At 39.0% G+C, this 18,273-nt stretch overlaps 1 protein-coding gene across 1 annotated transcript in view; it reads left to right on the forward strand.

Annotated features, from left to right (window-relative positions):
- Positions 1-18,273, forward strand: part of LOC139944901 (uncharacterized) — a 23,516-nt gene continuing 5,243 nt past the window's right edge. The window contains exons 1-11 of the mRNA XM_071942068.1: positions 1-234; positions 2,872-3,521; positions 4,817-5,095; positions 5,610-6,256; positions 6,869-7,048; positions 8,055-8,490; positions 10,588-10,738; positions 11,388-11,682; positions 13,153-13,234; positions 16,336-16,527; positions 17,712-17,885. Coding sequence (XP_071798169.1) covers positions 2,897-3,521; positions 4,817-5,095; positions 5,610-6,256; positions 6,869-7,048; positions 8,055-8,490; positions 10,588-10,738; positions 11,388-11,682; positions 13,153-13,234; positions 16,336-16,527; positions 17,712-17,885 — 3,061 coding nt within the window. The 5' untranslated portion in view covers positions 1-234; positions 2,872-2,896. The remainder of the gene's footprint in view (positions 235-2,871; positions 3,522-4,816; positions 5,096-5,609; positions 6,257-6,868; positions 7,049-8,054; positions 8,491-10,587; positions 10,739-11,387; positions 11,683-13,152; positions 13,235-16,335; positions 16,528-17,711; positions 17,886-18,273) is intronic.

Raw genomic sequence — 18,273 nt, forward strand, 5'->3', positions numbered from 1 at the left:
TCTGACGGCGCGCGGGGCCGGGGAGTCATCCATCTCAAAAGATTGCAAGCAAACAACTTTTACTTCCACTTCTTAGGACCCATAGTTTAGGGCGTTAATGCCAAGGAGCAATCATGAGTTGAATTCGGTGCGCTATAGATTGAGAATAGACATGTAGACCATGCCAGCGGCGTATGTGTAACGCTTCAACTACAGCACAAAAATTAGTTTCCAAATCTGAAAAATTAAAAAGAGGTAAGTGACGTCATGTAAGGGATAACTTTCCGTACGACGCCACCACTTTTCCATTCACTCATTTTTACAAAAAGGGATATCTCATTTATGTAAATTAGATACTATGTTATTTCATATCGAATGAAAAAGTGGTGGCGCCATACGGAAACTTTTCCGGAAAGTTATCCATAACACTTTCACTTCATGGTGTGTTGAAATTTTTAAAGTTTTGGTTTTACGTTGCGAGAGACAGTCCGCCATTAACAGTGCTTAAATGCATGCACGACATTGGAGCAACGTCATATGTTTTCACACCTTTCACTGGTTGGTATTTTATTGAACATTAAGAAGCTAGTATGGCATGCAAAATAAATCAAAAATATTATTCAATTACTACTTAACAAATTTAATTACATTTTTTGTCCTAAGGCATTATGGCTACTATATTAAAATCCAGAGATATCATAAGGCATGATAGTAAAACACCCCACCCCTCCTTGATGCACTCACACTTCATAACAATCCTTTTTCCCCCATTTCAGACCAGTAATGTTTGGTTTCAGGAGATAAGAAACCAATCTATGATATTTTCTCTTTAGTGTAGACTTAATATTTATAACGCTTATCAGAATTTATTACAGTATGCAGTAAATCAACAACCCAAAATTGTTGTCATTTTCACTTAAAATATTTTAATATTTTCCCCACATTTGCACACCATAGAATCCCAAATAGTAACCACCTCACGTGATCCATCTAGTGACTAAAGCAGAATGAAACTCAATCTAGCAGATAGTAATTTTGTTTTGAACTTTCGAGGTTGGATGATGTTTCTTTGACTCATTTGAATGTTGGCATAATAATGCACCAAGAGTTAGATCTAGAGTCGTACTACTGACCAGTACCCCGAATGAGCTTCGTGGTTCCCAGACGCGTGCACATATGTTTTGTGCACGAAGCACGGACCGGGTATATTTTCTTTCCAGGATGAACCTGTGCACATAATTTTCCACGTTCGATCTGGAAAAAAAAAACATGCGCACAATCGTCACGTATCGTGACCTCGGGGCGTGTCTGGGACAATTGGCATTTGTAGTGTACTAGTGTAGTGGTAAAAAATAGATGGCGACTGAGTAACAGTAAGAATTTAATTTTTAAAATTTTTTTTAGATTGCGAAGTGAATTTCCTGTCCATTTCCTAGGTCAAAAACCCAAATGAGAGTTCAAAAAACAAGTAGAGCCTAATTTTGGGGAGTTTGATTTAAAAAAGAGAGATTTGACCTCATAAATCTAAAAAATGCAAAAACCTCCTCGTTTGTGTTGTGAGACATGTCAACCTATGAGGTTTAATACGGGAGACAATAGACGAACAAACCTCATAGTTCTAGGAGTAGGCCTGGGCATGCTGGGTAGGTAATCTGTCGTGTCCGTGGATCACACAAAACAAGGTCAGTCTGTCTGAGACTCAGTGGCTAGATGTAGGTGGGGATATGGGGTGGGGCTGGGTACTACAGGCTTGGGTGACTAGTGAAATTTACTGCTCGACTAGTCACGATTCAAATAGTCGCGACTACGACACTAGTCGCGTCTAATCTTTTGTTCTCAAGATGCATCAATTGTGGCAATGTTTGCCGCAGGCCCAATATTACATAGTAAAATTCAAGCTGAAAGGATTAAAAGATTGTGTCAGTGATCATGTTTTTCGTGACAAGTGTTGAAACAGTTTTGGGTCTCTCTTCACTGCATGGTGATGACTTGGTTGGTGGCTGGCCACTGTGACATTATATTAAAACTCAACAAAACCACAAGAAATAATAATAATAATAAGACTTGTAATGCGCACATATTATCCACCCTGCTGGGTGTTTAAGGCGCAGTAAAACCAAAGACAAAACAAAAACAAAAAACATAACACAACACAAAGAAAAACAGTCTCAACAAAATTAGTCATTGAAAACCTGTGACATAAGATAAGTTTTGAGAAGAGACTTGAATAAGCTCTGCAACCTTTTTCCTTTGCGACGAACTACATGTGTGTACATGTATTCAGGCATATTTTCAAGAACAAAATGGTTGCTTTCCTTAGATCAACAAAAATCAAGAGCGAATGTGTCCTCGCAGGAAGAATAGTCCTTAAAAGGAATACACTATCTAGAAAAAGTTGCATTGCTTTTTATATAAATTTAGGGACACAAAAACCGCTATATTTTTGTGAAAAGTGAATTTCTTTTTCAAAATGCTTTATATAGGCCTACAATTTGAAACTGCTGTCTACAGTCTATGCTACTAATCAGAAGTCCTGAACACTAGTAAAGTATACTGTTTGACCGTCGATACCACACCAGATCTTTTCATAACCAACACTCCCACAAAAGAGGTTTACACATGGTTTTACTCGCAAGTTAACTGAGATAACTTTCCGTATGGTGCCACCACTTTTCACTCATTGTTACAAAAAGGAATGTCTCATTGAGGTCCATGTAAATAAGGCATTATATTATTTAATATCAAATGAAAAAGTGGTGGCGCCTTACAGCAACTTTTTCGTTCACTGTTTATTAGTTTCTTACCCAAATTATTGTTAATAAATTTTTAGAGTGATTACAAACAAACTTCCCTTTAATTTTGGGATCATTTCTCTGTTTTTTGTATTTGTAGATTGTCTTCTCATCAGTATCCAACCATGGATGCTTCCGAATTAGTAAGTTTTAGGTTTCGCTGGCTCCTTGTCTACATGTCCGACATGTTGGTCCGTGATGATGTAGACAAAGCCGTCTTGTATCTCCGTGATCGGCTTGGGCCCAACTACGACACCATCAACGGGGACGCTCTGAAGTTGTTTGAAGTACTCGAAAGAGAGAACCAGATCCACGAGGGCGACACAGAGCTCCTGCGGATGTGCTTGACCACCCTGAAGCGACCCGACATTCTCGAGGCGCTAGACGAGTACGAGAGAGAGCGACAGGCTGTGACTCGGAAACTCAAGATACGATGTTCCTCCGTCGATGGGCCGTTCTTCGGACACCGTGACATCATGGACCAGATTGTCGGTGTCCTGGACACTTCCTACGACCACGTGCACATGGTCTGCGTTGCCGGCATGCCGGGTACCGGAAAGACGCGCCTGGCGAACGAGGTATGCCTGAGGCTCCGACAGTTCCACAAGGTGATCTTTGTGGATCTGCGGGAGCTGAAGAACATTGAGGCAATCTTCTTTGCAATCATGCATGCGTTTGGAGTGGAAAGTCGTACCTACGACCCGGAAGTCATGTACGGCAAGTTGAGGTCCTTCGACCCAGCAGAGCATGGTAAGAAAAAAGAGACTAAACCAACCTAATGTTTTGGCTCCTAATTTGATTCCACTCAAAATGATAGTTTGTCACTGAAACGAGAGGCATACGTACATTAGGCCTGGGCAAATTATTCAAATATCCGGTTAATAGCGATTAGGTTTTCCTATCCGTAACCGCGAATGCCTTTTTTTTCTTAGCCGGATATCCGCAATGGGCGGAAAGCCTTTATAAACCGGATAGTTCTGTAATTATTGTACAAGCAAATAACCGGATATTTTTTAATATCAGAACATCCGCGGACGTCGGGCGACAACTGATAGGAATGTTTTGTCTGAATCCTTATGAAACTTCTATTAAGACAGCACAAAACAGCATAAATTAGGTATTTAACTATGCTCACCTCCGTGAAGAGTTAAAACAATGAAATTTCAGACGTAATATGTTCAAAGATTATGAAAGTTTTCCTTCACGTAGAGTCAATCACAATAAAAAGAAAAAGCAAATTGCCATCTTTAAATTAGATCCGGTTATTTTTATGAATGAACCGAGTGACACTGTCTAAAACTAATATCAATCCGCCCATAAGATCTCATTTACAAATAAACAGCGCCCTCTAGCGGCAAAAAAAACAAAACATTATTTTTTTATATATATTTTTTTAATAGCACCCTCTAACTGCGAAAAACTATTCGAATATCCGGTTAATTTCGGATAGTTGGCCAGCGGTATCCGAATACCAAAATTTCACTATTCGCCCAGCACTAACATACATGTAGTCCATACAAAGAGTAGAAAGACTGTTGAGAAGCCTCCCATGATAACACCTGTAGAATATATCTGTAGAGGAGGTTCTGCGAAGAAACTGGACTAGCCTGGAAGATATGGTACTTTGTGACAGTCTGTGTTACCAGTGTATATCAGTGTTGTAGTTGAGACCCGATAGTCCGAGACCAAGACCTGAAGGTCAAAGACGGAGACCAAGCCCGAGACAAAGGGGTGATTGAGAAAAACCTGTTGATTACATCCTGTAAGAATATCTTTAGCATATCTGAGGAGGCACTGCAAAGAAACGGGACTAGTCTGGAAGATATGGTGGCAGTCTGTGTTACCAGTGAACCATAATTGTAATGTAGTCGAGACCTGATAGTCCGAGACCAAAAGATTGAAAAGATCGAGATCGAAAACAGGACCCGAAGGTCTGAGACTGAGCCAAAGACCAAGACCCAACACCAGCAAAACCTGTCTTGAGACCTACAACACTGGTGCATATGCCTCAGGATAATAAGAGGTTTTTTTCTTTTTTTTTTTAGGCGGTGCTGTTTTGTTCCTGGACAGTGTTGATGACCCTCTTGATCCAGGCTCAGGAGCCTTCCCGAACCCAACCTACGAACCCTTTGTCTCGATGCTGGAGAACATCACAAACCTGCCGAATAAACGGCTGAAGCTGCTCATCACGTCACGGTTCGGAGTGGAGAAAATACCGGTCAGGAAAGGCTCCATGGATTGCTGGCGGCTGGACGGAGAGAACGAACTGGACATGGAGAGCGCCGTGGAGATGGTCAGATACCACGCTGGAAAGACACGTCTTGGTGAGGGCCTACACATAATAATAATAATGGCTTCTTATACACATCATAGCGTGCATATCCGTCACTCAGTGATGTCAAGGCGCTTCAACATACAGTATTTTCCTGCAAGGTGTGGGACTACGTTTGAATTATGGGGCCTACTTCTTTTACATAGCACCTTGTAATGGTTTTTACAAGGTGCTGTGGCGCAATATGCAGCCAATCAAATCAGGAAAACCGCAGTGAACCCCAAGGTTCTCTTTTCGATAAGTGCACTGGGTTCTTTTGAATGCGTTGAGTTCAACACATGAGACCAACGGCTTTACGTCCCATCCGAAGGACGAAGCATCATGGTTAAATGTCTTACTTTTAAAAGCACACAGATGTCACGACTGGGACTTTGAATCTGGTGCTTTAGACTCAACTGTTCTCAGTTTCATTCTCTGAAAAATGACACCTTATGCTTGATGGCATTACATTTGATTGCTTCTGCTGATGATGTACACTTATTCTTTTTATTTAATTAACATTGCAGTGGATGACGATGCAGAAGCATTTGTACGCCTCTGCAGCAAGGTTCCCCTTGCCCTCAAGGTAGTCGCCAGCCGCCTCCAAGACCAGACAGTCAAACCTAAGGACCTCCTCCGGTACATTTCACCAGCTCCAGGCGACAGGGAGCAAGGCCTCAACATCACCAAGGCCCTCTCTCACTTTGGGCTGTCGCAGAGCGACCAGATTGGCCCCTGCCTCAAGAACACCATTCAGAACCTGCCGGCTGTGAAACGACGCAATCTGATCAAGCTGGCCGTGATTCCAGGAACGTTCACCCTGAAGGTTGCCCGTGTGATTCTTGGCTACAGACGTAAGCAGCAGGTGGAGCTACAACTGGAGTTGCAGGCTCTCAAGTATCGCAGCCTCCTGGACAGCAAGCAGGAGACGGACTCCAGGTGGTCGCAATCCAAGGAGGACAGCACACGCTACAGCCTGCATCTCTTGCTGCGCTCGTTCGTCCAGCAGTTCGTCCAAGAGACCGAGGGCGAGATGGAAACCCTCTTCAAGGAAGCCGAGATGCTCTTTGTGGACTACTACGGTAAGAGGATGAAGAAGCTCGCCAAGTTGCTGCAGAGCAAAGCGGTGGCAGCACTAGGAAACCTCCAGGAAGATTCGGCTAATTACATAAAGGTGAGGAGAGTTATCACAAGGTTTGTCAGGTATCATGCTTGTTAATCACTATGCTACTTTTTCTCGGATCAGCTGAATTCCTCTGCTTTATTCCTCTGATTTGTGCCATTCAAACTTGTAAAAACACTGTACAAAACCATTGGAATTTTGTAATTTGCTTTTTGTTGGTGGAGTTACAGTTGTATGCCTGCTATCAGTTTTGGTTAAGCAAATTTTCAACATTTGTTGTAATACTGTATGTTGGAGCACAATGAGCGTCATTGAGTGACGGGTTTGAGCGCTATTGAAAAAGTCACTAGATTATTGTTTGTTTCTGAAAAGCTCACCTAAATTTCCAATTTCTAACCAGTACCAATTACTCAGGGGAAAAAAATATATAAAAGTCAGAGGAAAATGAAGACTAGCGCAGATCATAATTTCTTACTTCATGTACTTGCATAATACACAAAAAATGCCTGGTATGAAAATGCACAAAATTCACTGACAGTTCTTTGCTGAAATCTGACAACAATATGTGATGAAATTTTCACTAGGTTCATGGAAATTGATGGTGTATTTTATGATTGAAATGAAGCAAAAAGAATTATCTACTTTTCCTATTCACTGTTGCAGGCTCTTGACATAATGAAGACTTCCAAAGAGTTTCATGTACCAGACGCGATCTATTGGCTGTATCTCATCGTGGAGATGCTGTTTTTCACCAAGGATCGTCTCAAATTCTACCATGAGAGAGCCCAGTCGGCTAAGGAGCATGGCCAGATGCTGGTTTATGCCGAGAGCAAATGTCACGAGGTATGAAGCAGTTTTTGTTTAAAGGATTTGGGTACTTTTTCAAAATGTCCATAGATTAACATTAAACTTACAGGGTTTGAACATAATGATAGTGGAAAGCTTCCCTTCAAATATTACTTACTGAGGTGCTGTAGTTGTTGAGAAATTAGTAAAACAATATCATGAAAATACGTTTGTAAAAGATTAAAATAATTTTCGTCTCATGAGACGAAAATTATTTTCATGACATTGTTTTACTCATTTCTCAAAAACTACAGCACCTCAGCACGTAATATTTTCAGGGAAGCTTTCTACTATCATTATCTTCAAACTGTGTAAGTTTAGTTTTAATCTGTGGACATTGTTACATAGACCCTTTAAAGGGTCTGTATACGTTTTTTTTTTAACCCATTGAAAATTTCAATCCTATGTAGATATAAACACAAGTTCGACCCTATCACCCCAGAACTCATCAAACTACACTGGTTTCCAATCCAACAAACATGACAAAGGATCAACTTCAAGGTCATCATTCTCGTGTTCAAGGCCTTTCATGACAAGCCCTGAATTACATCATGGACTTGCTGCAAGTTGGTGCTGAACTGAGTGCTGGACGGAGACAACTTCAATCAAATTGCTCATGCTCACCATAGAGAGTTGTGCCAAGAACATGCCACATCACTTTTTCTATATGCATGATATGGAACCAAACTAGATTAAACTTGCAAGTCACATCAGTGGTTGATTTCAAAAAGATAGTCCTAACTTTGGACTATAGTCTTAGGACTCTTTTGAAATTGTTAAAAACTTAAGGCTTGTCCTAAGTTGAGACTAGTCTTAACTCTTTGTGAAGTACACCCCATGGACACAACATCCCTCAACACCTAAAAGCCCACTTGTTTCAGGAGGCACCATCAAAAATTGTTTGATCTCTTCTGTGGCTTAGCGCCTTTGAGCAAACCTTTGATTTATAAGGCGCTTTGTAAATAATTATGTAGGCCTATGCTTGATTGATTGATTTGTACAGGTTTACCAACTGATGGACCTTGGCCACACAGTCGAAGTCCTCCTGCCTATGATTCAAGAAGCTGAAGACGAATTGAATAAGCTGGATACAACGACAATCGGCGTACAACTTGGCCTCGCCACCTGCTATCACTTCCGTGGAGACATCTACCTTCGAAACAGAAAATGGAAGGACGCCATCCCGCAGCTCGAAAGATGTCTGGCCATCCGTCGGGCACACCTGAAAGAAGACGACCTCTTGACTGCCCGGGCGTACAACTCTCTCGGGGGAGCCTACCAAGACAAAGCGATGATTGATCCTGGGCTCGCTCCGGCGTTCATCAGAAGCGAAAAGGAGAGAGGGAAAGATTGTTACCGGAAAGCATTGGCTATTTGTCACAGGAAGACGGGGGCTCATGGACAACATTTAGAAGTACCTACATTTCTCATGAATTTAGGTAAGAAGTAATTACAAGATATATTTTTAAAGACACTGGACACCTTTGGTAATTGTCAAAGACCAGTCCTCTCACTTGGTGTATCTCAACAGCTGTTGATAAATATTATAAAACATTGTGAGAAAACGCTCCCTCTGAAGTAAGGTAGTTTTTGAGAAAGAAGTAATTTCTCAATTAAAAAAAAGCACGCATCTTCGTGTGACAAGGGTGTTTTTTCTTTCATTGATATCTCGCAACTTCGACCAATTGAGCTCAAATTTTCACAGGTTAGTTATTTTGTGCATATGTTGAGATACACCAAGGGAGACGACTGGTCTTTGACAATTACCAATAGTGTCCGTCTTTAAGTATCCAAATGAAAACAGTTAAAATGCATGCTGTCAGGGCTAAAGAAGTTTCTATCTCATTTTGATTCTTGTCTAGCACAATGTTTTTTGGTCCAGTAAACAGTTTGAGATACAACTCCTTCGCAAGGTGACCCATGCTGCCAGACCATGCCAGAAACACCAGGGCAAACCCCTTCTCTTTGCTGTAACTATAACTGGGTTCGTTTTGTATGCATTTAAAAAACATACAGGACCTACATTGTACATGTACATCATTACATGAATTACTTTATGTTCCATACAGGCCCAATTTTATAAAGCTGTTACGCTGAAAGATCTGCTTGGAAAGTGTCTCTGATATTCAAGCAAAAAATGAGTGGGGCACTAGTTACATCAATGTAAACTTAATGTAATTTTGGCTGATAACCTGTTTCTGTTAAGCAATACTTTTGTGTGCTTGGCAAATTTTTGTGCTTACAGGCTTTATGAAATTGGGCCCAGAAGGCGGTTAAATTAAAGGCATAAATACATGTTGTTAAGTACCTGCTTAACCCTTTAGCCCGCATAACGCCCGGAGGCGCCCTGCGTATGACCACGCATACCGCCTGCATGCGCCCACGCAGTTTGACAAGGTGTAATTTGAGTTATACACATGCGATTATAACGCAGCAAACAGCCGTAGGTAGAGCGCGATCTCAAGATGTCAACAGTCTAAAAATAGCACATGGTCCACATAAGAAAAAATGACGTAAGGTTCAAAGGTCGAAAGTCATTTCACAATCAAACAACACATACATGTAAGAGTGGGTGCTTTTTCTCTGTGTGGAGCTGACGTTTTCTCTGTGTAGACGGACCGTATAGGGGATGTACCACATACTACGCGCGCATGTTCACAGTAATGACAGTCTCCAGCTTACACATGGAATACCGCGATTTTAAAAGGATTTTACAAAAGATTTTAGGTACAGAAGGTATCTGTTGATAATAGAGGCATTCATTTTCATTTCTCAAGGTATGTTGTGATTATTTTCCACCACTTTTCGTAGCTTTGTTTTCCTGTCGGACGACAGTAAAGTTGAGAAAACTTGTGTGCACAACAAACAAACCTTCACTTGATACGCAAACAATGTTTTCAATTTTTTTGATCTCTTATGTTTCCAACCTGAAAGCTTGAATTTTGTGAGACAAACAAAGCAACTGTGACAATCATCCAAAAGATAATTTCATCCTCTACAAAATAAACTCAACTTGTAACACAAGAAAATAATCACACCGACAGTTATCCGACGTTTTTTTGGATAGGGCCGGAAATCGATTGAATTTTCCTGGCGCACTAAGGAGCGTGTGACATTATGTTTAATGTTGTGTGCGTGCTAAAGGGTTAAGGACACAGACTGTCAAGACCGGCAACACCAGGGCTCGAGTCCGGTGCACTTGACCACTTGGCCATGCCACAACACGCCATACATGGCTTCAATTTCATCATCAAGTTGATGTTCCGATCCAGCATGCTGGAGCGTATAGTTCCTCAGCGCTGGCCGAGCTGGTGTCTCGTTTCAGGGTGTCTAGGAAGGAGAGACATCTTCTCCCACGAGAAGCCTTGCCTTGTGTGGGCTCCCAGAGGATGGCTGGGCAAGCGGCAATCTCCAAGTGGCAGACACAGTGCCAAGCAAGCTTGAGGCGGCGTTCACAGATCTTCTCTGTAGCCTTTGGCCAGCCGGCATACAGGTTGGAGTTCCTTCAATAAATAGTTTTTCTTATCTTTGTGTAGGTACCTGCCTGCATGATATGGAAGATTATGAAGGTGCGGTGGACTACTACAAACAGGCCATGGAACAGGAGAGACTGCTCGGAATGGAAGGAACGGACAAAATGTTTACTTCCCTCAAGAATATTGCTATGAGCTACTACGAGATGGGAAAGTAAGCAAATAACTTCAAAAGTTTCAGCTACAGTTTTTTTTATATTATTAGTACCATTATTTATTATTTTATTTTATTTAATATATAACATTTTTTTCGGGGGGGGGGGGTGTTTCTTGTTGGTATGACATTGCCCTAAAAATGGACAGTTTCGTGTTTTCAAATCTCACCAGAATATTATGTCTGATTTTTTTCATAACATACATCGACGCAAGGGTAAAACCAAAATGAATGTTATTAAATATAATTAGTTATACTACATTGACATAAAAAAATGATGTTACAGACATGTAATCTAGTATTTTTTCTATAAATAGCTCCGTTTAAGCCTGTTTTCAAGGCGTTTTCAACAAACATTTCCCTACTGGTTAGTTAGTCTCTTCTCCAGTCGTCATTATTCATCAGTTCCTATTTCTTCAACCACAAAAGCTATTTTGACAGTCTATACATCATATGAAATGGCTTTACGTACTTCACAAAAAGGGGTGCGTTGGTGACCATGTAGGCCAAAGCGATTGCTTGCTTTGATTGGAACTTTTTTTATTATGACTAGTAAAGTGTACTTGTGAAACAACTCCTTTCACACATCCGAACACCTAGAGTTTGTTTTACAAGTATGTTGAGTAAATCACTAATTTATAACCAACAGCTATGATGATGCAATCCCCATCGCCAGACAGGCCATGGAGGGCCGTAAACGTCTCCTTGAGGTACACCCGCTGACCGCTCGCAGCGTCTACTTCGTCGGCTCGCTCAACCTCGTCAACAAGAACTACAAGGAGGCCCGGAAGTACCTGGACGAGGCACTGACGATGGAAGAGGAGCTCTGGAGGAAAGGGATGGCTCACAGCATCGATTGGCCGAGACTCAAGAACAAGCTAGAGTTCTTGCTGACAAAACTCGGGAAGTCGACGACTCTGTCGTCTTACAAGCGACGCTTCAGGGTAAGATCAAATAAACATCTTTATTTTATTTATTTTTTTTTTGGGGGGGGGGTGGTAGCTAAGTCTGTGTTTTGTTGTCTGTGTATTATCTTTGTTGCATATGGAATACAAAAAAAATACAAAATTAAAAAACATCTTAAAATATAAGGTTGATTAGAGCCATTATACACTTTCGGAATAAAAAAAAAAAGGTTCACAGATTTACAAATAACTTACAGGGTTTACAGAAGGTTATGGTGAAAGACTTCTCTTGAAATGTTATTTCATGAAATGCTTTACTTTTTGAGAGAACATTAAAACAATTATCTATTCTCGACATCAAGAATTACAGATTTTTTTTAAACACATGTCATGACACGGCGAACGTGCGGAAACAAGGGTGGGCTTTCCCGTTATTTTCTCCCAAATCCGTTGACCGATTGAGCCTAAATTTTCACAGGATTGTTATTTTATATATAAGTTGTGATACAAGAAGTGTGGGCCTTTGGACAATATGTTTACCGAAATTGTCCAATGGCTTAAAAGCTAAATGACTAAGTAGTAAATCATTATTCAATGTAAAGACAGCAAAAAATTAACTCAGCTGTCGTAAAAGCACCTATAATTTTAAAATTGTTACTCGTATGCTAAAAATGAAAATACCAGGAGACGGACAATTTATTCACGGTGATTTTGACACATTGTTTGTGAAAATTGGTCGAGTATTGTTGTCGCGGTATGTGCTTACAGTCGAAAAGTGCCCATTTCCATTGTTGCAGTAACTCCTATTGACATGATCGTCTCTCCTCTGATTCAGCGTGAAGTTAATAGCGGGAAATTTCAAAAGCGGTTCTTGTCAATAGGAGTTACTGCAACAATGGAAATTGGCTCTTTTCATCTGTAAGCACTTACTGCGACAACAATATTTGACTGATTATAACAAACGAGGTGTAAAAATCACGGTAATAAAATTTTCCGTCTCCTGGTATTTTCGTTTTCAGAATACGATTAACAAGTTTAAAATTATAGGTGCTTTTACAACAGCCGAGTTACTTTTTTTGCTGTCTTTAGTAAAGAGTGTAGTAAAGTATAGGGTGTCGTGACCGAGTGGATAAGAGCACCGAACTCAAGCTCTGGTGCTTCTGTTCAGCAGAGTGTGGGTTCGAATCCCGGTCGTGACACATGTGTCCCTGAGCAAGACACTTAACTATAATTGCTTCTCTCCACCCAGGGGTATATGGGTACCTGTGAGGGCAGAGATGGTTCTTGTGATTGATTTAGCCGAGTAGCGCATATTAATGTTGCACAGGCTGCACACTCCTCACCAGGGAGCTGAGATGGTTTAAGGAGTGATTTAAGGCCCAGTGACCAGGGGTGTGAAGCGCTTTGGGACGCCCTCCGGGTGTGAAAAGCGCTATTAAAAAAATGGCTATTATTAATAATATTATTAAAGTACTCCGAGGATTCTGATGAGTTTTATTTTCTTTCCAGGAAGCAGAGAAAAAGAGCAACCAGCACAAGCCCAAACTGGAAGTCCAAGATGCTAGTGAGACGGATTCGTCAATCTCAACATGTAAAGTTTTCTTTCATTTGATTGCATCAATAGCAGAATCAATCCTCAAGGAGAAACATTTCCATTGTGAAAATCTGTCCTTGACTTAAAGGCCCTGGACACTATTGGTAACTATTCAAAATAATTTTTAGCATAACAACTTACTAACGAGCAATGGAGAGCTGTTGGACAATGTTGGAAGTATAAAAAGCATCTGAAAGCTCACACTTTGTGAGGCAAGGGTGTTTTTTCTTCTGTTATTACATGTATCTCGCACTTTTGACGACCAATTGAGTTCAAGTTTTCACAGGTTTATATTATGTGGAGATACACCAAGTGAGGAAATTGGTCTTTGACAATTACCAAATGTGTCCAGTGTCTCTAATACTTGGCCTGAAAGTGTTGATACTTGGACTTGAGACTTGCTCTGGAAGTCTCAAGACCTCTCTATTCACTCATGTTTACAAAGTCCTCCACACCCAATCTCCATCATATCTGGTTGAACTTGTTCATTCCCACAACTCCAACTGATGAATACAGGCAACGACTCCGCTCATCAGGTGATCAGACCCGGTTTTCCGTTCCTAGAACTACATGTAATAATAATAATAATAATAATGTAGACGGAAAGCTGGGGATAGCTCATTCTCCATAGCTGCCCCTCGCCTATGGAATGAGCTCCCCGCGGGTCTGAGAGAGGCGATCTCCTTGCCTGTATTCAAAAGCCTCCTCAAGACATTTCTTTTTTCCCCACCCATACTAGTTTGTCTTTTGTTGTCATAGTCTTATGTGAAGCACTCTGTACTCCTTAGAGTGCCATATAAATGCTTCATATTATTATTATTATTATTATTATTATTATTATTATTATTATTATTATTATTATTATTGTTATTGTTATTGTTATTGTTATTGTTATTGTTATTGTTATTGTTATTGTTATTGTTATTGTTATTGTTATTGTTATTGTTATTGTTATTGTTATTGTTATTGTTATTGTTATTGTTATTGTTATTGTTATTGTTATTGTTATTGTTATTGTTATTGTTATTGTTATTGTTATTGTTATTGTTATTGTTATTGTTATTGTTATTGTTATTGTTATTGTTATTGTTATTGTTATTGTTATTGTTATTGTTATTGTTATTGTTATTGTTATTGTTATTGTTATTGTTATTGTTATTGTTATTGTTATTGTTATTGTTATTGTTATTGTTATTGTTATTGTTATTGTTATTGTTATTGTTATTGTTATTGTTATTGTTATTGTTATTGTTATTGTTATTGTTATTGTTATTGTTATTGTTATTGTTATTGTTATTGTTATTGTTATTGTTATTGTTATTGTTATTGTTATTGTTATTGTTATTGTTATTGTTATTGTTATTGTTATTGTTATTGTTATTGTTTTGTTTTTGTTTGTGTTATTGTTTGTGTTATTGTTTGTGTTATTGTTATTGTTATTGTTATTGTTATTGTTATTGTTATTGTTTGTGTTATTGTTTGTGTTATTGTTTGTGTTATTGTTATTGTTATTGTTATTGTTATTGTTATTGTTATTGTTATTGTTATTGTTATTGTTATTGTTATTGTTATTGTTATTTTCATTGTTATTGTTATTGTTATTGTTATTGTTATTGTTATTGTTTTGTTTTGTTTTGTTATTGTTATTGTTTTGTTATTGTTTTGTTATTGTTATTGTTATTGTTATTGTTATTGTTATTGTTATTGTTATTGTTATTGTTATTGTTATTGTTATTGTTATTGTTATTGTTATTGTTATTGTTATTGTTATTGTTATTGTTATTGTTATTGTTATTGTTATTGTTATTGTTATTGTTATTATTATTATTATTATTTAGACTTGCCCTGAAAGACTTTGGACTTGACTTGCGACTTGACGTGAAAGACCTAGACTTGACTCGGGACTTGCTCTGAAACACAGGCAGTGTCAGACTTGAATTGAGGCTTGACCTAAAAGACTTGACGTGAAAGACCTTGAGACTTGAATTGCGACTTGCTCTAAAACACTTCTGATTTGACTTGAGACTTGACTTGAAAGACCTTGATATTTGACTTCAGACTTTACTGGGGACTTGACTTGAGACATGACCTGAAAGACCTACATGTAGACTTGACTCGGGACTTGCTCTGAAACACTTCAGACTTGAATTGAGGCTTGACCTAAAAGACTTGACTTGAAAGACCTTGAGACTTGACTTGCAACTTGCTCTGAAACACAGATTTGACTTGAGACTTGACATAAAATACTTTGGGCCTTATAACTCAAAACTTGCTCTGAAAGACTGGGGATTTGACTTAAGACTTGACCTGGACAACATGGGACTTGAATGGCAAATGGAGACGTGGCTTGAAAATTTAATTGGAAGATGTGGAACCTGACTTGAGACAAAAGTGGTGCAAATATTTCAACCACTAAGGGCTGCAGAACATTGTAGGAATGAATGAAAAACAAGCAGAAGTTGATCAATGAGAATTGTTTTACTTGACTTAGTACTTAAGCTAAAAATGTTGATACTTGGACTTGAGACTTGCTCTGGAAGTCTCAAGACATCTCTTAGAACATTACAGACGAGCGAACTGAGACATTGCAAAAATGTGACCCCCTCTGTGAAAATGAGTCAGATGTCGCCCAATGCATTATTAAGTTATGGACAGTTTAATGTGGAAAATGTAATAAAAACAAAATATAAAAAAAAACATAGTTGCATGGTTAACCTTTAGAACACTTACTTTTAGGCAATAAAGCTATGAATACAACACATTTGTGGTCATACTTATGTCTAATTTGTATCCTCTTGCACGATATGGTAGTTTAAAATTTTTATTTTACTTGTAATTCGTTTTTCACCCAAAATGGTGTAGTGGCTTATTTCAAACGGGAGTAACTCAGCAACGCGATACACCCCAAAGCTTAGACATTATACCAAATTACTGCTGCTGATGTGTTCTTTCCAGCCATTCATATAACTCAATTCTTGAAATTGCCAACATGTGACTCATTTTCACAGAGCGGGTCACATATTATGAGTATTTAATTTGTTCCTGGACTTGTTAGCAAGAATCTTTATATTTATATTTTTGTATTATCTATTCTTCAGCAACTGACAGTGAGTCCTTGTTGAAAAGAAAGAGAGGATCTTGTTCAAGCACAGATTCCTCAGTAGAAGGCGAGCCTAAACTCCATCGTCAAGTAATTCCCACTGATAGTAATTTGCGCCATTCGTCAGTTGAGGACGAGGCCAAACGTCATCGTCGAGTAGATTCTGCTGATAGTAATTTGCCCCAGGAGAGTAAGTCAGCCTGTACCTCCACCAGTTGTCCAAACCTAGGCTAGGGCTGTTGGTCAAGCTTGGGCTCTGGGGCAATCTTTATTATGTCAAATTTAAAAAAGAAATACCATTTGCATCTCCTGGTCGCAAAAAGACCTCAAACACTCACAAATTTGAGAAACGACTTCTGCAAGAATCATTTCTGTTTCTCAGATTCCGTTGTTTGGGTGAATAACTACCCAAACCATATATTCTTCCAAGAATAAAAAAATAGTTCATTCAATGAGGAGAAAGGAAATAATTAATGGGAAGGTACACGTTTGGTAATTATCAAAGACCAGTGTCCCCACTTGGTGTATACCATCATATACATAAAATAACAAGCCTGTGAAAATTTGAGCTCAATTGGTCATCGGTGTTGCGATAAAATGATGAAAGAAAAAACACCCTTGTTGGACGAATTTGTGTCAAGTGTGCTTTTAGATAGGAATAAAAGACTTCTACAAAGCTAGAAGTCTTTAATTATTTTAGTGAGAAAATACCTCTTTCTCAAAAACTATGTTACTTCAGACGGAGTCGTTTCCCACAATGTTGTATACTACCAACAGCTCCCCAATGCTCGTTACCAAGTCAGTTTTTAATTTAATATTTGTTTTGAGTAATTACCAAACATGTATGTACACCTTCCCTTTAAAGGCAGTGGACACTATTGGTAATTGTCAAAGACTAGCCTTCACAGTTGGGGTATCTCAACATATGCATAAAATAACAAACCTGTGAAAATTTGAGCTCAATCGGTCTTTGAACTTGCGAGATAATAATGAAAGAAAAAAGCACCCATGTCACACAAAGTTGTGTGCGTTTAGATGGTTGATTTCGAGACCTCAAGTTCTAAATCTGAGGTCTCGAAATCAAATTTAGGGAAAAATACTTCTTTCTCAAAAACTATGTCACTTCAGAGGGAGCCGTTTCTCAAAATGTTTTATACCATCAACCTCTCCCCATTACTCGTTTCCAAGTAAGGTTTTATGCCAATAATTATTTTGAGTAATTACCAATAGTGTCCACTGCCTTTAATGCAAAATCGTTGCATGATCAGGGATGGACATGAAGGAAAGCTAAATTTCTAGTTTTTAACACCATGACTTTTTGTCTTTTTCTTTGTATGATTTGTAAATGCTCATATGATTTTCGTATTTTCCTAGGAGACGTACATGCATATATGGAGACCAAGCCGAAAGGCAAGAAAAGACGTTCCAACAACGATGCGGATGACTATGAGGAGACGGACTCCAGCATCACAAGCGTTTCTGGGTTCTCCATGAAAATGAGACTGGACGACAATATCACAGTTCATTTCCCACCAGCCGCTCCAGTCGGTAAGTGTCAACCCTTCTTCGCCCAGGCATGAAATTATTCCTACTTTTCCTATTTATTTTTGCCCATCGAAAAATCAGAAAAATGGTGATTAAAAGGCACTGGACACTATTGGTAATTACTCAAAATAACTTTTTTCATAAAACCTTTCCTGATTACGAGTAATGGGGAGAGGTTGATGGTATAAAACATTGTGAGAAACGGCTCCCTCTGAAGTGACATAGTTTTCGAGAAAGAAGTAATTTTGCACGAATTTGATTTTGAGACCTCAGATTAAGAGTTTGAGGTCTCGTAATCAACACAAAAAAAAAGAAAGCACACAACTTCGTGTGACCATGGTGCATTTTTTTATTTCATTAATATTTCACAATATCGACGGCCGAGCTCAAA

The sequence above is a fragment of the Asterias amurensis genome, chromosome 12, assembly GCF_032118995.1.
Source record: "Asterias amurensis chromosome 12, ASM3211899v1".
Lineage (NCBI taxonomy): Eukaryota > Metazoa > Echinodermata > Asteroidea > Forcipulatida > Asteriidae > Asterias > Asterias amurensis.